At 40.9% G+C, this 22,612-nt stretch overlaps 1 protein-coding gene across 1 annotated transcript in view; it reads left to right on the top strand.

The window, feature by feature from the left end:
* The window catches only part of clcn2c (chloride channel 2c), a gene marked incomplete at its 5' end in the record, with an annotated part of 33,051 nt that extends 14,282 nt beyond the window's left edge, over positions 1–18,769 (top strand). Inside the window, 15 exons of the mRNA XM_081370027.1 lie at positions 5,917–6,001; positions 6,816–6,917; positions 7,512–7,596; positions 7,707–7,862; positions 8,168–8,237; positions 8,717–8,827; positions 9,615–9,828; positions 9,997–10,130; positions 14,668–14,792; positions 15,195–15,297; positions 15,622–15,689; positions 16,130–16,168; positions 16,302–16,406; positions 16,598–16,684; positions 17,135–18,769. Of these exons, the coding sequence (XP_081226153.1) occupies positions 5,917–6,001; positions 6,816–6,917; positions 7,512–7,596; positions 7,707–7,862; positions 8,168–8,237; positions 8,717–8,827; positions 9,615–9,828; positions 9,997–10,130; positions 14,668–14,792; positions 15,195–15,297; positions 15,622–15,689; positions 16,130–16,168; positions 16,302–16,406; positions 16,598–16,684; positions 17,135–17,278 (1,628 nt within the window). The 3' untranslated portion in view covers positions 17,279–18,769. The remainder of the gene's footprint in view (positions 1–5,916; positions 6,002–6,815; positions 6,918–7,511; positions 7,597–7,706; positions 7,863–8,167; positions 8,238–8,716; positions 8,828–9,614; positions 9,829–9,996; positions 10,131–14,667; positions 14,793–15,194; positions 15,298–15,621; positions 15,690–16,129; positions 16,169–16,301; positions 16,407–16,597; positions 16,685–17,134) is intronic.
* Positions 18,770–22,612: the final 3,843 nt, after the last annotated feature.

Raw genomic sequence — 22,612 nt, 5'->3', positions numbered from 1 at the left:
GTAGGGGCTGTTTCTAACACCAGTAGAGGCTGTTTCTAACACCAGTAGGGGCTGTTTCTAACACCAGTAGGGGCTGTTTCTAACACCAGTAGAGGCTGTTTCTAACACCTGTAGAGGCTGTTTCTAACACCAGTAGAGGCTGTTTATAACACCAGTAGAGGCTGTTTCTAACACCAGTAGAGGCTGTTTCTAACACCTGTAGGGGCTGTTTCTAACACCTGTAGAGGCTGTTTCTAACACCAGTAGGGGCTGTTTCTAACACCAGTAGAGGCTGTTTCTAACACCAGTAGAGGCTGTTTCTAACACCAGTAGAGGCTGTTTCTAACACCAGTAGGGGCTGTTTCTAACACCAGTAGAGGCTGTTTCTAACACCAGTAGAGGCTGTTTCTAACACCAGTAGAGGCTGTTTCTAACACCTGTAGAGGCTGTTTCTAACACCAGTAGAGGCTGTTTCTAACACCTGTAGAGGCTGTTTCTAACACCAGTAGGGGCTGTTTCTAACACCAGTAGAGGCTGTTTCTAACACCTGTAGGGGCTGTTTCTAACACCAGTAGGGGCTGTTTCTAACACCAGTAGAGGCTGTTTCTAACAACAGTGGGGCTGTTTCTAACACCAGTAGAGGCTGTTTCTAATACCTGTAGAGGCTGTTTCTAACACCAGTAGGGGCTGTTTCTAACACCAGTAGAGGCTGATTCTAACACCAGTAGGGGCTGTTTCTAATACCTGTAGAGGCTGTTTCTAACACCAGTAGGGGCTGTTTCTAACACCAGTAGGGGCTGTTTCTAACACCAGTAGGGGCTGTTTCTAACACCAGTGGGGCTGTTTCTAACACCAGAAGGGGCTGTTTCTAACACCAGTAGGGGCTGTTTCTAACACCAGTAGAGGCTGTTTCTAACACCAGTAGGGGCTGTTTCTAACACCAGTAGGGGCTGTTTCTAACACCAGTAGGGGCTGTTTCTAACACCAGTAGGGGCTGTTTCTAACACCAGTAGGGGCTGTTTCTAACACCAGTAGAGGCTGTTTCTAACACCAGTAGGGGCTGTTTCTAACACCAGTAGGGGCTGTTTCTAACACCAGTAGAGGCTGTTTCTAACACCAGTAGAGGCTGTTTCTAACACCAGTAGGGGCTGTTTCTAACACCAGTAGGGGCTGTTTCTAACACCAGTAGGGGCTGTTTCTAACACCAGTAGAGGCTGTTTCTAACACCAGTAGAGGCTGTTTCTAACACCTGTAGGGGCTGTTTCTAACACCAGTAGAGGGCTGTTTCTAACACCAGTAGGGGCTGTTTCTAACACCAGTAGGGGCTGTTTCTAACACCAGTAGAGGCTGTTTCTAACACCAGTAGAGGCTGTTTCTAACACCAGTAGGGGCTGTTTCTAACACCAGTAGGGGCTGTTTCTAACACCAGTAGGGGCTGTTTCTAACACCTGTAGAGGCTGTTTCTAACACCAGTAGAGGCTGTTTCTAACACCAGTAGAGGCTGTTTCTAACACCAGTAGGGGCTGTTTCTAACACCAGAAGGGGCTGTTTCTAACACCAGTAGAGGCTGTTTCTAACACCAGTAGAGGCTGTTTCTAACACCAGTAGGGGCTGTTTCTAACACCAGTAGGGGCTGTTTCTAACACCAGTAGGGGCTGTTTCTAACACCATTAGGGGCTGTTTCTAACACCAGTAGAGGCTGTTTCTAACACCAGTAGGGGCTGTTTCTAACACCAGTAGAGGCTGTTTATAACACCAGTAGAGGCTGTTTCTAACACCAGTAGAGGCTGTTTCTAACACCTGTAGGGGCTGTTTCTAACACCTGTAGAGGCTGTTTCTAACACCAGTAGAGGCTGTTTCTAACACCAGTAGAGGCTGTTTCTAACACCAGTAGGGGCTGTTTCTAACACCAGTAGAGGCTGTTTCTAACACCAGTAGAGGCTGTTTCTAACACCAGTAGAGGCTGTTTCTAACACCAGTAGGGGCTGTTTCTAACACCAGAAGGGGCTGTTTCTAACACCAGTAGAGGCTGTTTCTAACACCAGTAGAGGCTGTTTCTAACACCAGTAGAGGCTGATTCTAACACCAGTAGGGGCTGTTTCTAACACCAGTAGAGGCTGTTTCTAACACCAGTAGAGGCTGTTTCTAACACCAGTAGGGGCTGTTTCTAACACCAGTAGGGGCTGTTTCTAACACCAGAAGGGGCTGTTTCTAACACCAGTACAGGCTGTTTCTAACACCAGTAGAGGCTGTTTCTAACACCAGTAGAGGCTGTTTCTAACACCAGTAGGGGCTGTTTCTAACACCAGTAGAGGCTGTTTCTAACACCAGTAGAGGCTGTTTCTAACACCAGAAGGGGCTGTTTCTAACACCAGTACAGGCTGTTTCTAACACCAGTAGAGGCTGTTTCTAACACCAGTAGAGGCTGTTTCTAACACCAGTAGGGGCTGTTTCTAACACCAGTAGAGGCTGTTTCTAACACTAGTAGGGGCTGTTTCTAACACCAGTAGAGGCTGTTTCTAACACCAGTAGAGGCTGTTTCTAACACCAGTAGAGGCTGTTTCTAACACCAGTAGAGGCTGTTTCTAACACCAGTAGGGGCTGTTTCTAACACCAGTAGAGGCTGTTTCTAACACCAGTAGGGGCTGTTTCTAACACCAGTAGAGGCTGTTTCTAACACCAGTAGAGGCTGTTTCTAACACCAGTAGGGGCTGTTTCTAACACCAGTAGAGGCTGTTTCTAACACCAGTAGGGGCTGTTTCTAACACCAGTAGGGGCTGTTTCTAACACCAGTAGAGGCTGTTTCTAACACCAGTAGAGGCTGTTTCTAACACCAGTAGAGGCTGTTTCTAACACCCGTAGAGGCTGTTTCTAACACCAGTAGGGGCTGTTTCTAACACCAGTAGAGGCTGTTTCTAACACCTGTAGGGGCTGTTTCTAACACCTGTAGGGGCTGTTTCTAACACCAGTAGAGGCTGTTTCTAACACCAGTAGGGGCTGTTTCTAACACCAGTAGAGGCTGTTTCTAACACCAGTAGAGGCTGTTTCTAACACCAGTAGGGGCTGTTTCTAACACCAGTAGGGGCTGTTTCTAACACCAGTAGGGGCTGTTTCTAACACCAGTAGAGGCTGTTTCTAACACCAGTAGAGGCTGTTTCTAACACCAGTAGAGGCTGTTTCTAACACCAGTAGGGGCTGTTTCTAACACCAGTAGAGGCTGTTTCTAACACCAGTAGAGGCTGTTTCTAACACCAGTAGAGGCTGTTTCTAACACCAGTAGAGGCTGTTTCTAACACCAGTAGAGGCTGTTTCTAACACCAGTAGAGGCTGTTTCTAACACCAGTAGAGGCTGTTTCTAACACCCGTAGAGGCTGTTTCTAACACCAGTAGGGGCTGTTTCTAACACCAGTAGAGGCTGTTTCTAACACCTGTAGGGGCTGTTTCTAACACCTGTAGGGGCTGTTTCTAACACCAGTAGAGGCTGTTTCTAACACCAGTAGGGGCTGTTTCTAACACCAGTAGAGGCTGTTTCTAACACCAGTAGAGGCTGTTTCTAACACCAGTAGGGGCTGTTTCTAACACCAGTAGGGGCTGTTTCTAACACCAGTAGGGGCTGTTTCTAACACCAGTAGAGGCTGTTTCTAACACCAGTAGAGGCTGTTTCTAACACCAGTAGAGGCTGTTTCTAACACCAGTAGGGGCTGTTTCTAACACCAGTAGAGGCTGTTTCTAACACCAGTAGAGGCTGTTTCTAACACCAGTAGGGGCTGTTTCTAACACCAGTAGGGGCTGTTTCTAACACCAGTAGAGGCTGTTTCTAACACCAGTAGAGGCTGTTTCTAACACCAGTAGAGGCTGTTTCTAACACCCGTAGAGGCTGTTTCTAACACCAGTAGGGGCTGTTTCTAACACCAGTAGAGGCTGTTTCTAACACCAGTAGGGGCTGTTTCTAACACCAGTAGAGGCTGTTTCTAACACCAGTAGAGGCTGTTTCTAACACCTGTAGGGGCTGTTTCTAACACCAGTAGGGGCTGTTTCTAACACCAGTAGAGGCTGTTTCTAACACCAGTGGGGCTGTTTCTAACACCAGTAGAGGCTGTTTCTAACACCAGTAGGGGCTGTTTCTAACACCAGTAGAGGCTGTTTCTAACACCAGTAGAGGCTGTTTCTAACACCAGTAGAGGCTGTTTCTAACACCTGTAGGGGCTGTTTCTAACACCAGTAGAGGCTGTTTCTAACACCAGTAGGGGCTGTTTCTAACACCAGTAGGGGCTGTTTCTAACACCAGTAGAGGCTGTTTCTAACACCAGTAGAGGCTGTTTCTAACACCAGTAGAGGCTGTTTCTAACACCTGTAGGGGCTGTTTCTAACACCAGTAGAGGCTGTTTCTAACACCAGTGGGGCTGTTTCTAACACCAGTAGAGGCTGTTTCTAACACCAGTAGAGGCTGTTTCTAACACCAGTAGGGGCTGTTTCTAACACCAGTAGAGGCTGTTTCTAACACCAGTAGAGGCTGTTTCTAACACCAGTAGAGGCTGTTTCTAACACCTGTAGGGGCTGTTTCTAACACCAGTAGAGGCTGTTTCTAACACCAGTAGGGGCTGTTTCTAACACCAGTAGGGGCTGTTTCTAACACCAGTAGAGGCTGTTTCTAACACCAGTAGAGGCTGTTTCTAACACCTGTAGGGGCTGTTTCTAACACCAGTAGAGGCTGTTTCTAACACCAGTGGGGCTGTTTCTAACACCAGTAGAGGCTGTTTCTAACACCAGTAGAGGCTGTTTCTAACACCTGTAGGGGCTGTTTCTAACACCAGTAGGGGCTGTTTCTAACACCAGTAGAGGCTGTTTCTAACACCAGTAGAGGCTGTTTCTAACACCAGTGGGGCTGTTTCTAACACCAGTAGAGGCTGTTTCTAACACCAGTAGAGGCTGTTTCTAACACCTGTAGGGGCTGTTTCTAACACCAGTAGGGGCTGTTTCTAACACCAGTAGAGGCTGTTTCTAACACCAGTAGGGGCTGTTTCTAACACCAGTAGATGCTGTTTCTAACACCAGTAGAGGCTGTTTCTAACACCAGTAGGGGCTGTTTCTAACACCAGTAGGGGCTGTTTCTAACACCAGTAGGGGCTGTTTCTAACACCAGTAGGGGCTGTTTCTAACACCAGTAGAGGCTGTTTCTAACACCAGTAGGGGCTGTTTCTAACACCAGTAGGGGCTGTTTCTAACACCAGTAGGGGCTGTTTCTAACACCAGTAGAGGCTGTTTCTAACACCAGTGGGGCTGTTTCTAACACCAGTAGAGGCTGTTTCTAACACCAGTAGGGGCTGTTTCTAACACCAGTAGAGGCTGTTTCTAACACCAGTAGGGGCTGTTTCTAACACCAGTAGGGGCTGTTTCTAACACCAGTAGGGGCTGTTTCTAACACCAGTAGAGGCTGTTTCTAACACCAGTGGGGCTGTTTCTAACACCAGTAGGGGCTGTTTCTAACACCAGTAGAGGCTGTTTCTAACACCAGTAGGGGCTGTTTCTAACACCAGTAGGGGCTGTTTCTAACACCAGTAGGGGCTGTTTCTAACACCAGTAGAGGCTGTTTCTAACACCAGTGGGGCTGTTTCTAACACCAGTAGGGGCTGTTTCTAACACCAGTAGGGGCTGTTTCTAACACCAGTAGAGGCTGTTTCTAACACCAGTAGGGGCTGTTTCTAACACCAGTAGGGGCTGTTTCTAACACCAGTAGAGGCTGTTTCTAACACCAGTAGGGGCTGTTTCTAACACCAGTAGAGGCTGTTTCTAACACCAGTGGGGCTGTTTCTAACACCAGTAGAGGCTCATGAGTGTGTTTTATAAGAATATCTAGAGTGCTAGAGCTCCACATATGAACTGTAGTGTGTAAGTAATGCACAGTAGATGTGGAGTTGATTATCCTCTCTCTCTCAGAGACGCTCACGGCTCTTTATGCGACGAAGTACCGGCTGGACTATCCGTTCGACCTGCAGGAGCTCCCGGCCTTCGCTGCGATGGGGTCAGTGTGTGTGTGTGTGTGTGTGTGTGTGTGTGTGTCTGCTATCACAGCTCTCAGTGCTCATCCTGGAGGAGTCTACAACACAACACAACACGGTTCACTTAGTTAGCGAGAACTCTGAATCAACTTCACCAATGCTACATTTATCCATATGTCATAGTCATTTGTTAACAAACATGTATTCATTACTTCAGTAAACTCATTGTTTCTGTATAAAATTATTACATTGTTTAAATTAATACATTTTCCGTTAACTGTGATTTTGTATATGTACATTTCTGAAACGCATAACTTAGACAGTTATACATTTGTTAGAGTATTTATTTATCTTCGTTAATGATAGTTGCTAAAAAATACTGTTCATTCTTAGATCATGTTAGCTCTGGTTCATTTAATAATATTAATAATATCACATTTGCAACAGTAGTTGTAAACAACGACATGCATTTCTTCAGTGAAGTAAAGTGAGCTGAAACTGAAAGATCATATCAGTGCACATTTTTAGTTATAAAAGTTATAAAAATAAATGGAGCACACGTTTAGCACAAGATATATTTACATTATAAGCAGAATTGCTTACGATAGTAAGGCTTTTATATAGTGTGTTTTGTGGCACTAGCAGATTTTTGTCATTTTTTTTCAGTTTAAAACATTGAAAAAATTCTAATTTTTCTGAAAACCTGAGAGAGATACTTCTCTAAAACGCCTCTCGTTGTGATACAGTCATTGTGACGCACAAGCGCTTGTGGTGTGTTGCTCTTCCTCAGGATAGTGTGTGTTTGTTGCTTTGACACACACACGTTTTGTTCCTCAGGATAGTGTGTGGCTTCGGCGGAGCCTTCTTCGTGTATCTCTATGGGAAGATTACTCTGTTTGTGAAGAAGCAGAAAGCCATGAACAGCTTCCTCATGAAGAAGTGAGTGAGTGAGTGTGAGTGTGTGTGTGTGTGTGTGTGTGTGTGTGTGTGTGTGTGTGTGTGTGTGTGTGTGTGTGTGTGTGTGTGTGTGTGTGTGTGTGTGTGTGTGTGTGTGTGTGTGTGTGTGTGTGTGTGTGTGTGTGTGTGTGTGTGTGTGTGTGTGTGTGTGTCTGTTAGTGTGTATAATTACGTGTTTTCTGTCTAGTGTTTTCTTGTATTCTGCTTTGGTCTCTGTGTGTGTGTGTTTATGTGTGTATGTGTGTGTGTCTGTGCGTGTGTGTGTGAGAGTATGTGTGTGTGTGTGTGTGTGTGTGTGAGTGTGTGTGTGTGTGTGTGTGTGTGTGTGTGTGTGTGTGTGTGTGTGTGTGTGTCTGTAAGTGTGTATAATCATGTGTTTTTTGTCTAGTGTTTTCCTGTATTCTGCTTTGGTCTCTATGTGTGTGTGTGTGTGTGTGTGTGTGTGTCTGTAAGTGTGTATAATCATGTGTTTTCTGTCTAGTGTTTTCCTGTATTCTGCTTTGGTCTCTATGTGTGTGTGTGTGTGTGTGTGTGTGTGTGTCTGTAAGTGTGTATAATCATGTGTTTTCTGTCTAGTGTTTTCCTGTATTCTGCTTTGGTCTCTGTGCTGATTTCAACGCTCACTTTCCCTCCGGGCTTCGGGCAGTTCATGGCTGGAAAGGTAACACACACTTAAATTAAACATGAAAACCAGTCTTTTAATGAATGTACCATTTTTGTTTACTGTTTATAGAACCATATTCTGTTTATGACATCATTTCCTCTTTATAGCTTACACAAAGGGAATCCTTACTTTCATTTTTTGACCATCGCACCTGGTCTAATCACTGCATCATGGCCGACTTCGACAGTGACGATCATTTAGCGGCCTGGAAACATCCTCAAGCGAACGTCTTCATCATCCTCACCATCTTCGTCTTGATGAAGGTCAATAAACACACAAGCCATGTTCACATGTTTCATGCAAGGTTCGGGATATCGCATTATAAAGGCTGGATGGAAATGCCAAGCTGCACATAAACACAGTTTTATTCCCAGATGTTTTATGCCATATTCCAATTTTGGATTGAAACAGACGAACAGTTTTGCTCCTGCGACTACACCTCTTCTTTACTCTGAACCCTGTTGTGCTTTAAAAACACTCCTATAATGATAAAGCTGTTCTAATACTGTATTTGTGAATGTGTGTGTGTTGTTGTGCTTTAATTGTGTTACTGTCGTCTGTTGTGTAGTTCTGGATGTCTGCGCTTTCCATAACCCTTCCTATACCGTGTGGTTCCTTCGTTCCCATATTCGTCATCGGTAAGTGTTTGTGTGTTTATCTAAACTGTGTCTACCATTATTTTTGGGGCATTTCCTCCTTTTTAGGGCCCGTTCGACACCATGATAACTAACACCATAAAGTTTAAAACATAAAGTCCAGAAAAATCTAAAGCAGCTCAACTGTTTTCAACACCGATAATAATCATAAATGTTTCTTGATCATCAGATCCTCATATTAGAGTGATTTGTGAAGGATCATGTGACACTGAAGACTGGAGTAATGATGCTGAACATTCAGCTTTGATCACAGGAATAAATTACACTTTACTGTATATTCACATAGAGAACAAATGATTTACACTGGAGTAATATTTCAGATTTTTTACTGTATTTATGATGCTTTGGTGAGCAGAAGAGACTCAAAAAAACTTTTGACCGCTAGTGCAGTTATTGTTTTATGTGTGAACGGACTTTAAGAGCCTTTAATAAGACGAGTGTGAACTGAACGTGTGTTTCAGGAGCTGGGTTTGGCCGTCTGGTGGGTGAAGGAATGGCCACTCTGTTTCCAGAGGGAATTAACACAGACGGACACATATATCACATCGTGCCCGGAGCATACGCTGTCGTGGGTGAGGCACTGGATAGTGTGTTTTGCTAGTTTCAGCCCGACGCAATTATCGTTTTCACGTCCTGCTCCACGTTGTTTAAATAGCAAATGCATTTGCGCACATTTGTGTGCCATGGGCTGCTGGTCTGAGAACCAGGTGTGTGTTCAGGAGCATTGTTGGTGCGTTGCTATTTTGAGGAACTGAAATAGACTTTCTAGTATTTATTTAGTTATTTAAAGAGCGCGTTAGTAATTTGCGCCTATAGGCGGGTCCACAACGTGCGTACACTCTGCTTATTACACACACACACGCGCAGCATCACACAAACATGCAAAATATTAAAAATAAAAGGATTACAATGTAAAAGATTATTATTGTGTACATAAAGATATGATGAATCCGGCTTGTCCCGTAGATGGTCTGCTTGCTTTAACCACACACACACACACACACACACACACACACACACACACACAGTTTTAACCTCGCGCATGAGCAGTCTTTCCACTTGTAAATTCCTCCATGTAAATAGCGAATCCGCCGTGACACGAGCGCAACTGGCTTTTAAAGGGAATGGGAGATGAGACTCTGATTGCTTTATTGCACATTACACCCAAAACACACCCATTACTCATGAAGAGAATAGGGAAGCCCCTTTTAGACCAGCACCGGGAGCGCCGACCATTTGTCCCGTCGTTAAACTAGCAAATGTGGATTCGGACACTGTAATTCTCTCTGTGTTTGATGATCAGTCACATGACTCTCTCTGTGTTTAATGATCAGTCACATGACTCTCTCTCGTGAGCAGGAGCGGCAGCGCTGACGGCAGGAGTCACACACACCCTGTCGACCGGCGTGATCATGATGGAGTTGACGGGTCAGATTAGCTACACTCTGCCCATCTTGATCTCGGTGATTCTGGCCAACATGGTCTCTCAGAGTCTCCAGCCGTCCATCTACGACACGGTTATCCGCATTAAGAAGCTGCCGTACCTGCCCTTGCTCCGATGGGGACACCGCGAGTGAGTCTCTGCTTTCACTTTCATATCTTCATTTCTGTTTTTCATCCTGTGCACCACCTACCCCTACAAAGGTGCTTTGATACAATATTGTTGAAAGCACTGTATAAATGAAGGTGACTTGACTTGTGCATAAAAAAAATTGACAATTACCTCTTTTTCTGTTGGTAGGAAATGTAATATTCGTGTAGAGGACTTTATGGAAAGAGATGTTCGTTACGTCACACTGAACTCCACCTACAGAGACATTAACAGGATCCTACGCTCAGGAAATCAGAAAATGCTGCCTGTGGTGAAATCTGCAGGTACAAACACATCTCTTACTAAAGTAACATTCAGAGAACATTCAAAAGTAACGTTCAGAGAACATTCAAAAGTAACGTTCAGAGAACATTCTAAAGTAACGATTAGGGGTGCAACAGATCAAAAAACTCACGGTTCGGATCGTTTCTCGGATCAGACACGGATCGGATCATTTTTCGGATCAGCAAAAAAAAAATTTTTTGTTTGTTTATTAACACTTTTAAATTATTAAAATAAAATATATAAAATCAACTTAAAGTGCACAAGGCATAATATCTTCTTTTTAACATAATAAATGAAAAACAACTTAAAGTGCAACATTCCTTTAAACATGGACCAATGCTTGATGTGTTTCCACTGTCATATAGGGCTGTTAAACATGCTCAAAAATATTCCCTCTAAAAAAACACTTCAGATTCACTTTATTAGCCATTCGAACTATTCGAACATCTGGTTGCGCATTTTGTCAATGATGCGCATTATGTCAATAACAGGACAAATTAATACAAAGAGACATAACTACTTGTATAGATAGTTTATTTAAGTTTAAACATATTTGACAACGTATTACCTACACAAAAACAAGTAAATCAACTAATGGCCAAGACCCGCAGACCTCTTTCTCTCTCTTGCCCTCACCCATGCTGTGTTCACACCAAACGCGAATAGAGCGTCTGACGCGAGTGATTTCAATGTTAAGTCAATGTAAAGATGCGTTTACGCTCGTCTGGAGATCTTGCGGCGCGAATGAGGTGTCTCTACACTTACCTACACTTTAGTAATGTTTCTGTTTAATGTTAAATAAAATGACCTGTCCCTGATCCCTCAGGCAGCGCGCCCACTCACAAAGCAGACAGCCGCGCCTCTGCTACCGCGGGCGTTTTTCCACATTCGAATATTAATTTTCACCTTCGATATTCTGTTTTTTAAAACTATTCGAATATATATTCGAATTTAGAATATTCTTTGACAGCCCTACTGTCATATGGCTTTCTTGTGCAAAAGTGCCTACACACCGTCACGGTTTTATCCACTAACCTCTTTCCTTCATCATTATATTTGACAGGGAAGCCAAAATGCTCCCATACAGGGGAATTAAATGACGCGGGGCGTTCAAGCTCCTCCGTTCCTCCGCTCGCCATGACCACGCTGTGTGTGGACTGAACATGCGCACAACTTTATTTTTTTTCATAAATCAATCCGCGGATCACGTGTGTGCCGAACCGAAGATATTGATCCGAACGGATCACGGATCAATGATGATCCGTTGCACCACTAGTTACGATCAGAGAACATTCTAAAGTAACGATCAGAGAACATTCAAAAGTAACGTTCAGAGAACATTCAAAAGTAACGTTCAGAGAACATTCAAAAGTAGCATTTAAAGAACATTCAAAAGTAACGTTCGGAGAACATTCTAAAGTAACAATCTGAGAACATTCAAAAGTAACATTCAGAGAATATTCAAAAGTAACGTTCAGAGAACATTCAAAAGTAACGTTCAGAGAACATTCAAAAGTAACGTTCAGAGAATATTCAAAAGTAACGTTCAGAGAACATTCAAAAGTAACGTTTAGAGAACATTCAAAAGTAACGTTCAGAGAACATTCAAAAGTAACAATCAGAGAACATTCAAAAGTAACGTTCAGAGAGCATTCAAAAGTAACGTTCAGAGAACATTCTAAAGTAAAAGTAACGATCAGAGAACATTCAAAAGTAAAAGTAACGATCAGAGAACATTCAAAAGTAACGATCAGAGAACATTCAAAAGTAACGTTCAGAGAACATTCTAAAGTAAAAGTAACGATCAGAGAACATTCAAAAGTAAAAGTAACGATCAGAGAACATTCAAAAGTAAAAGTAACGCATTCAAAAGTAACGTTCAGAGAACATTCAAAAGTAACATTCAAAGAACATTCAAAAGTAACGTTCAGAGAACATTCAAAAGTAACAATCAGAGAACATTCAAAAGTAACGTTCAGAGAGCATTCAAAAGTAACGTTCAGAGAACATTCTAAAGTAAAAGTAACGATCAGAGAACATTCAAAAGTAAAAGTAACGATCAGAGAACATTCAAAAGTAACGTTCAGAGAGCATTCAAAAGTAACGTTCAGAGAACATTCTAAAGTAACAATCTGAGAACATTCAAAAGTAACATTCAGAGAATATTCAAAAGTAACGTTCAGAGAACATTCAAAAGTAACGTTCAGAGAACATTCAAAAGTAACATTCAGAGAATATTCAAAAGTAACGTTCAGAGAACATTCAAAAGTAACGTTTAGAGAACATTCAAAAGTAACGTTCAGAGAACATTCAAAAGTAACAATCAGAGAACATTCAAAAGTAACGTTCAGAGAGCATTCAAAAGTAACGTTCAGAGAACATTCTAAAGTAAAAGTAACGATCAGAGAACATTCAAAAGTAAAAGTAACGCATTCAAAAGTAACGTTCAGAGAACATTCAAAAGTAACGTTCAGAGAACATTCAAAAGTAACAATCAGAGAACATTCAAAAGTAACGTTCAGAGAGCATTCAAAAGTAACGTTCAGAGAACATTCTAAAGTAAAAGTAACGATCAGAGAACATTCAAAAGTAAAAGTAACGATCAGAGAACATTCAAAAGTAACGTTCAGAGAGCATTCAAAAGTAACGTTCAGAGAACATTCTAAAGTAAAAGTAACGATCAGAGAACATTCAAAAGTAAAAGTAACGATCAGAGAACATTCAAAAGTAAAAGTTACGCATTCAAAAGTAACGTTCAGAGAACATTCAAAAGTAACATTCAAAGAACATTCAAAAGTAACGTTCAGAGAACATTCAAAAGTAACGTTCAGAGAACATTCTAAAGTAACGTTCAGAGAACATTCAAAAGTAACGTTCAGAGAACAATTCAAAAGTAACATTCCAGAGAACATTCAAAGTAACGTTCAGAGAACATTCAAAAGTAAAAGTAACGATCAGAGAACATTCAAAAGTAACATTCAGAGAATATTCAAAAGTAACGTTCAGAGAACATTCAAAAGTAACGTTCAGAGAACATTCAAAAGTAACGTTCAGAGAACATTCAAAAGTAACGTTCAGAGAACATTCTAAAGTAAAAGTAACGATCAGAGAACATTCAAAAGTAAAAGTAACGATCAGAAAACATTCAAAAGTAATGTTCAAAGAACATTCAAAAGTAAAAGTAACGCATTCAAAAGTAACGTTCAGAGAACATTCAAAAGTAACGTTCAGAGAACATTCAAAAGTAACGTTCAGAGAACATTCAAAAGTAACGTTCAGAGAACATTCTAAAGTAAAAGTAACGATCAGAGAACATTCAAAAGTAAAAGTAACGATCAGAGAACATTCAAAAGTAACGTTCAAAGAACATTCAAAAGTAAAAGTAACGCATTCAAAAGTAACGTTCAGAGAACATTCAAAAGTGACGCTCAGAGAACATTCAAAAGTAACGTTCAGAGAACATTCAAAAGTAACGTTCAGAGAACATTCAAAAGTAACGTTCAGAGAACATTCAAAAGTAACGTTCAGAGAACAATTCAAAAGTAACATTCCAGAGAACATTCAAAGTAACGTTCAGAGAACATTCTAAAGTAATGTTCAGAGAACATTCTAAAGTAACGTTTAGAGAACATTCTAAAGTAACGTTCAGAGAACATTCTAAAGTAACATTCAGAAAACATTCAAAAGTAACGTTCCAGTAATGTTTGTAGAATGATACAATTGAATGATCCCTTATCGTTTACGTAACAATGACATTTTTTTCAGAGAACATTCAGAAATAACGTTTTTATAACCTAATGGGAACGTTAACAAAATGTTTGTAGAACGTTGGGAGAAAATATCAAGTCAGCTTTATATTTTATAATGTTATTAATTTTAATTAAATATATATTTTTAATTTTAATTAATTTATAAATCAGCCAAGATAATGTGGATTGTGAAAAGTAGTATACCAATAAACATTACATTATTTGACAGGTTTTAAATATATAGATGGATGGATGGATGGATGGATAGACAGACAGACACAGACAGACAGACACAGACAGACAGACAGACAGACAGACAGACAGACAGACAGACAGACAGATAGATAGATAGACAGACAGACAGACAGACAGACAGACAGACAGACAGACAGACAGATAGATAGACAGATAGATAGACAGATAGATAGACAGATAGACAGACAGACAGACAGACAGACAGACAGATAGATAGATAGACAGACAGACAGACAGACAGACAGATAGATAGACAGACAGACAGACAGACAGACAGACAGACAGACAGACAGACAGACAGACAGACAGATAGATAGATAGACAGACAGATAGACAGACAGACAGACAGATAGATAGACAGATAGATAGACAGATAGATAGACAGATAGATAGATAGATAGATAGATAGACAGACAGACAGACAGACAGACAGACAGACAGACAGACAGACAGACAGATAGACAGATAGACAGGTATCCAGTATTTATGCACCTGTCCTGTTCCCTCTGATTGATTCCCTCGTGTCTCTCAGAGTCGATGCTCTTGCTGGGTTCTGTCGAGCGCGCTCAGTTGTTGGCGCTCCTGAAGCAGCGAGCGCAGGACCGGCGAGGAGGACTTGTTCCCAGCATGCCTTGCAGCTACAGGGTTCACTTCCAGGTCAGTCGGTGAACGCTTGTCTGATATAATAAGAACAGCTGTTGGTTGCTGCAGTGCTTTCAAGCCAGCACTGTTCGAAATTCCGTATTATTTTAATTTCCCACATTTTCCTGCAATTAATTAATTAATTAATTAATTAATTGAGTCTGAACTGCAATTGAGTTTGTATGCATTGTTTTCTGCATACAGCATTTCATTTACACAGAACCAAAGACTAAAACCATCTTTCCTAGAACTTTAACATTACTTTACTGATATCTCCATCACAGACATATAGTTCAGGCATTGAGAATGTGTGTGTGTGTGTGTGTGTGTGTGTGTGTGTGTGTGTGTGTGTGTGTGTGTGTGTGTGTGTGTGTGTGTGTGTGTGTGTGTGTGTGTGTGTGTGTGTGTGTGTTGTAGACGTCCACAGAAGAGTCTCCATCCACCTCGGCTCATCCAGACTCCTCTAAACCTCTTAAACCTGTCCTGAAGAAGTCGGCTGTAGAGGAAGAAGAGATTACAAGTAATGTCACAATCATTCTATTCTAGCTTCATGCATTCTTTTTGGTCAAGTATTTTACTCCAAAGTATGCAGTTTCCCCATCAACAGCACACACTGTCACATGAACTGAAGGAACAGAGGGCTTAAATACATGCGGAAGGTAATCAACAGAACTATGAACAGGTGACGACTAATTAGACGACTAATGTGTTTGACACACACCTACTGTATTGAGAAAGACAATGACAGACTGAAAGCTAAACTACATGTGACCGTGACACACACACGTAGCGGACATACAGTACAAACAGCGTATTCAGACACGTCTCTTGTCTTCTCTCTCAGATCCGTATGACTCTGGCATCAGTTTGAAGAAGCTGTGCTGTTCTCGGCCTGACGTCGACGCACTGCAGGTGAATCTCCAACACACACACACTGATGCTGCTCTCTACATTCACTCCGGTGCTTTTGAGGAGGCGATTATACTGTGTACATGTGTAGGGCCCGTGATTTCTGTGATGTGGAAAATTTAGTCATAAGATTTTTACAATATAAGATGGAGTGTCATGGAATTTGGATGAATAAATTAAAAGTAGGGCTGTACATTCAATCAAGTCACGATATGTCTGTGATAATAGTAATTATAATAATACAACAACGTGAGTGTGTGTGTGGTGCTGGTAAACCCTATGCTATGGGGACAAAATATTCCCACAAACCTGGACATTTTTGGACATTTGGAAAAAAATAATTCCCCATGAGGATTGAGGAAACAAGCTAATAAATCATACTTAAGTGATGTTTTTTGAAAATGTAAAAGTGCAGAAAGCTCTGTGACATCTTCTCTCTCCAGGACTACCCAGATGCAGATGATGATACGATACTTCAGGAGGTGAGGACATCTGAACACACGCACATGTACACACACACACACACACATACACACACACACACACACACACACACACATATACAGTACACACACACACACACACACTCATTCACATCTCTGGCTCTGAATGTAGATTGAGGAGTGGGAGGAGCCACTGCTTGACGAGCAGGTGAACTTCAACAACTGCAAGATTGACCCCGCCCCCTTCCAGCTGGTGGAGGGCACTTCACTGCACAAGGTCAGACTGTGGGTTCTGTTTATTTAGCTTTAGATTGGGGAGAAAACTGTGATGTCGTAATTGTTTTTTGAGTTTAGTTTCAGGAAATGCATTGTTAATGTTACAGTATATGTCACTTTAAACATCAAAAAGAGGAAAAAAGGTGATTTGCTCTGACATTCCCATTTAGCATCTCATTCTCTCTCTGACAGACTCACACCATGTTTTCTGTGTTGAATCTGGATTACGCTTACGTCACCGGTATCGGACGACTGATTGGTGTTGTTTCACTGAAAGAGGTGAGAGTTCAGCAGACGCACAACAATGACATAAAACAGTTCGAGCTGAACGCATCTGCACATCCTCTACACTGAGGTTCACTGGTTTATTGTTCAGAACAATCAGAGAACATTCAAAAGTAACTTTCCCATAATGTCTGAAGAATGAATTGGAATGTTTCCATAAAGTTCACATAACCAAAAAAACTGAATATTTTGAACTTTAAATGCACCTTCATTTTTTTTCATAACTTAATAATGGAATAAAAGAGAATTAAAAGAAAACAAATTTATTTTTCAGTTGTTTACTTTAGAAAAACCTGGCTTCAGGTTTGCCAAATAAACTGCTAATTGAATTATCCAAGAAAAACTTCTTGTGCGTTTGCTCGCTTTGGTTTCCATCAGAATGCATGAATGAATGTGAGCTGAGGAGAAGAGGACATGATTAGCAGCTGTTCTCCTGTGTTGCAGCTGCGTACAGCCATCGAGGGCTTCCTTCCAGCGGACGGCGTGAGGTTACGACCCATTCTGGCCAGTTTCAGAGACCGAGGCGTCAGAGGAGCCCGGGTCGAAACCGCCGAGCTCCACAAACTCCTGGACCATCAGGCCAGCTAGAGCACCAGAACACCAGAACACACCGGCACAGGGGAACAAGAGGACGAGCGCACACACGCTTTCATCTTTCTGCCCAGAGACGTCCTCAGTGGAGAAAACCCAAGTAAATACTGTTTTTATTCATTTCTGTTCGAGTTAGTCTGTAGTATTTATAATTAGCCGTGTGTAAAAGCAATAGAAGTCAATGGAAACGTGTGTGTGTGTTTGTTGCAGAAACGGACTGAAAAAGTAAAAGAGTTTATTGGTGCTGTTTAAATGTGTTTATTTTGAATGTATAATTGTTTGTTTTTTAATTACCACATTTTTAACAGAATCAGCCCTGAATCCTTTTGAGAGTTTTTTATCTAAAGCGAACTTTTAAAGAGGTCATGACATGAGAAATCAAATTTGCCTTGATCTTTTGACATATAAAAGGTCTTTGTACCATTAAAACATCCTGCAAGTTTCAGAGCTTAAAACATCCTCCTCATTATAAACTAAGCATTTATTTAATCAAGTTCCCAAAATGGCTCGTTTTGATATTGCGGGATCTGTGATGTCACACAGGCAAACACATTTGCATATGACCTCCTCCAGAGCAAGACATCGACCAATAGTTATACATCATCACACCATAGGCCCCGCCCACTGGCGTTCAGTCTCTTAACGGCTGACATTTGAATCAATAAAGGTCATTTCTTATGTTTTTTGTATCAATATTTATTTATTGATCCTTATTAATTTAATTTCAAATACAGTTTCTGAATGTTATTTACATATAAAAACACTTATGCTATTCATGATCAAGTATCGTATTTAATGGAAACTTATTTTCTGCCTTACGAACAAATGGTGTAATGGAATAAAGTACAGAGTTAGTTACAAACTAGGCCTGTAGTGTGGACTTAACTTTCCAATTTAAGAAAGAACTTACGAACGGCTGGAGCAACCCGACCCTGATCCACAAATCATCAGTAAATCATTTCATAATGCTTTGTCTGTAAATGATGGTTTTATGTGGATAATATTTTCAATGGCGAGTTTCCTGACAAGCCTTAAAGGAGCCGCGCCTTAAAAACGGTCATTTCAGACAAAGGCTCAGAATTACGGTTGAAAATAATTGTCTTTCCACATATATATTTGTTTTTTTGTGTGTGTGTGCAAAAAACTTCATTAACATTATAAGTGAACCTCAAGGAGCATATTAAAAAAAAAAAAAATCCATGTCATGACCCCTTTAAAAGGGTTTTTAAATGACTCTTTTATGATATTTTAACTTGCTACTCACCATGAAAATATCCACGGTTCAAACGCCAACCAACAGAGCAACTTTTTAATTACATGTTATGCTTTTGTGAATGGATGCACGTCCACACCTTCTTCCATCTGGTTCAGCATTAGTGTGTGTAAGTGCACAAACATTCTCTACGCTTGTGTGTTATGTATTGTATGTTTCATGCCAACAACTGCAGACACCAAAAGTGAATAAAACAATCTGAGAAAATGAAATCTGAGAGTGACTGGACATTTCATTTTATCTTATTTCTTGTTTTTCATTCAGTGAAAGTGTTGTTATTTTGAGGCAGGGTTGGTTAGTTTATCCTTACGCAAAGAAAATATACATTTTCTTATATTTTTGATCAATATATTAAATTGTTTAATGTATGCTGAAAAAATACATTCAGTTGAGTTGTGTTAATTTGAATTGCGTTTACGAGGAAATTTGTGTTGGTATTACTTAAGGGTGCGTGTTTAATTGGTCAAACACAAATTAGTTGAGTTTAAAATACTCATGCAAATAGTTCCCTCAAATTTTTTAGTCAAAAAAGGCAGTATTTTTTACAGTGTGTGGAAACTGATTAAAGTAAATTTCTCACACGTTTTAAGTTGTTTAAGTCGTTAATACAAAGACATTCACAAGATTGTTGAGATTAAGATAGAGCGTTTCATTTTAAGTCACCATTATGCTGATCAGTGTTTGCTTTAGTTGTGCTCTTGGCGTTTTATCGTTAGTTTTTCTGCGGCTGCTGAAACTGTGTGTCTGTAAGGAAGATCCTGGAGATGATCTGGTGGTCTGACATCATCATGATTGACAGATCTCATCCCGAGGTTTATCACTGATCAAGCCTGTGCTGGTCATTGAATATGTTTAAACCCTCTGATGCTGCTCACGTGGAGGTCAAATTGACCTGATTCTTTTTTATTTTTAAAAGCTATATTTTAGTTTGATAATGTTTTTTATTTAATATTTTGTATTTTGAGGGGATTCTATGGCTCTCAATTATATTTATGAAATAGTTATAATCCATTTATTAGCCAGTAATCACTTTTTGAGACCTGAAAATGAAATTCCCAACTTAAACTGTCATAAACCTTGAATCTTTGGAGCAAAAAGACTGAAGTTCTGTGTCTTTTAAAGACGACACTTGGCAGATCATTGCAAAAAAAGTGAAAACATTTGAAAAAAAAAAGTTATAGATGTTAAATTTAATATCATGAAATTTGCACAAAAATACCATTTTAATATGAATGAAATTAAATATATATTTTTCCGAAATATGTTTTACTCTAAAACTGAGAAAATCAACGCTATAAATCTAAAGTCCTGTTCCAAATGTGAGGTTGCTATCTCATAAATGATCTTTCAGTGAGAGTGTGTTCGTCTGCAGTACCAAACGCTTCCACTAGAGGAAACTCGTCTCATTCATTTCCAATGAACAAACAATACAAGTGTGACTGGTTTTTCAGGACTATTTAACCTGTTCGAATCATGTCAATGATTTTTTATGTTCACACAGCAAGTGCCAAAACCTTTACCAAGTTTCGTACCATTCTGATTAAGTAAAAAATAAAAAATAAAAACGTAAAATGTTTTACCAATCAGCAACAGTTAATATAACAATAATACCAATCAGTTAAAATTGCACTGCTGATACTGAGACACACACAGACATCAAGAGTCAGCGTATGAATCTCAACAACGGAGGCAATGCATTCTGGGAGTCATCCTAGAATAAAACTCAACTTTCATGCGTATTGTCCAGCATGTTTACTCATGTCTGAATGTAATGTGGTTGCTCTGGAAACTCTGCGGGTGTGTTTTGCATGTGTGTTATCTGTGCGGTGAGAGACTGCTGGAATGTTGTGTGGGCTGGGAATAAAGGAGTCTGGGGAGTAAAGTTCCCGCCCTAGATAGTGCATCTTCACGCTTTACACCGGACGAGTGGATACTGTTTGACCAGCCGAACCCTGAAGCCTCGAGGCATCACGACTCTCTGTCAGTTAATGATCATAACTCCATAACCCAGTCCACACTGATCATAACTCCATAACCCAATCCACACTGATCATAACTCCATAACCCAATCCACACTGATCATAACTCCATAACCCAGTCCACACTGATCATAACTCCATAACCCAATCCACACTGATCATAACTCCATAACCCAATCCACACTGATCATAACTCCATAACCCAGTCCACACTGATCATAACTCCATAACCCAGTCCACACTGATCATAACTCCATAACCCAGTCCACACTGATCATAACTCCATAACCCAATCCACCCTGATCATAACTCCATAATCCAATCCACACTGATCATAACTCCATAACCCAATCCACACTGATCATAACTCCATAACCCAGTCCACACTGATCATAACTCCATAACCCAGTCCACACTGATCATAACTCCATAACCCAATCCACACTGATCATAACTCCATAACCCAATCCACACTGATCATAACTCCATAACCCAATCCACACTGATCATAACTCCATAATCCAATCCACACTGATCATAACTCCATAACCCAATCCACACTGATCATAACTCCATAACCCAATCCACACTGATCATAACTCCATAACCCAGTCCACACTGATCATAACTCCATAACCCAGTCCACACTGATCATAACTCCATAACCCAGTCCACACTGATCATAACTCCATAACCCAATCCACACTGATCATAACTCCATAACCCAATCCACACTGATCATAACTCCATAACCCAATCCACACTGATCATAACTCCATAACCCAATCCACACTGATCATAACTCCATAACCCAGTCCACACTGATCATAACTCCATAACCCAGTCCACACTGATCATAACTCCATACTGATCATAACTCCATAATCCAGTCCACACTGATCATAACTCCATAACCCAATCCACACTGATCATAACTCCATAACCCAGTCCACACTGATCATAACTCCATAACCCAGTCCACACTGATCATAACTCCATAACCCAGTCCACACTGATCATAACTCCATAACCCAGTCCACACTGATCATAACTCCATAACCCAGTCCACACTGATCATAACTCCATAACCCAGTCCACACTGATCATAACTCCATAACCCAGTCCACACTGATCATAACTCCATAACCCAGTCCACACTGATCATAACTCCATAACCCAATCCACACTGATCATAACTCCATAACCCAATCCACACTGATCATAACTCCATAACCCAGTCCACACTGATCATAACTCCATAACCCAGTCCACACAGTCCACACTGATCATAACTCCATAACCCAATCCACACTGATCATAACTCCATAACCCAGTCCACACTGATCATAACTCCATAACCCAGTCCACACAGTCCACACTGATCATAACTCCATAACCCAATCCACACTGATCATAACTCCATAACCCAGTCCACACTGATCATAACTCCATAACCCAGTCCACACTGATCATAACTCCATAACCCAGTCCACACTGATCATAACTCCATAACCCAATCCACACTGATCATAACTCCATAACCCAATCCACACTGATCATAACTCCATAACCCAGTCCACACTGATCATAACTCCATAACCCAATCCACACTGATCATAACTCCATAACCCAGTCCACACTGATCATAACTCCATAACCCAGTCCACACAGTCCACACTGATCATAACTCCATAACCCAATCCACACTGATCATAACTCCATAACCCAGTCCACACTGATCATAACTCCATAACCCAGTCCACACTGATCATAACTCCATAACCCAGTCCACACTGATCATAACTCCATAACCCAGTCCACACTGATCATAACTCCATAACCCAATCCACACTGATCATAACTCCATAACCCAATCCACACTGATCATAACTCCATAACCCAATCCACACTGATCATAACTCCATAACCCAGTCCACACTGATCATAACTCCATAACCCAATCCACACTGATCATAACTCCATAACCCAATCCACACTGATCATAACTCCATAACCCAGTCCACACTGATCATAACTCCATAACCCAGTCCACACTGATCATAACTCCATAACCCAGTC

This window comes from Scardinius erythrophthalmus (genome assembly GCF_964197995.2).
Source record: "Scardinius erythrophthalmus genome assembly, chromosome: 7".
In the NCBI taxonomy this organism is placed as follows: domain Eukaryota; kingdom Metazoa; phylum Chordata; class Actinopteri; order Cypriniformes; family Leuciscidae; genus Scardinius; species Scardinius erythrophthalmus.
Note: the sequence above shows the minus strand (reverse complement) of the source record. Positions and strands in the feature narration are given on the sequence as shown.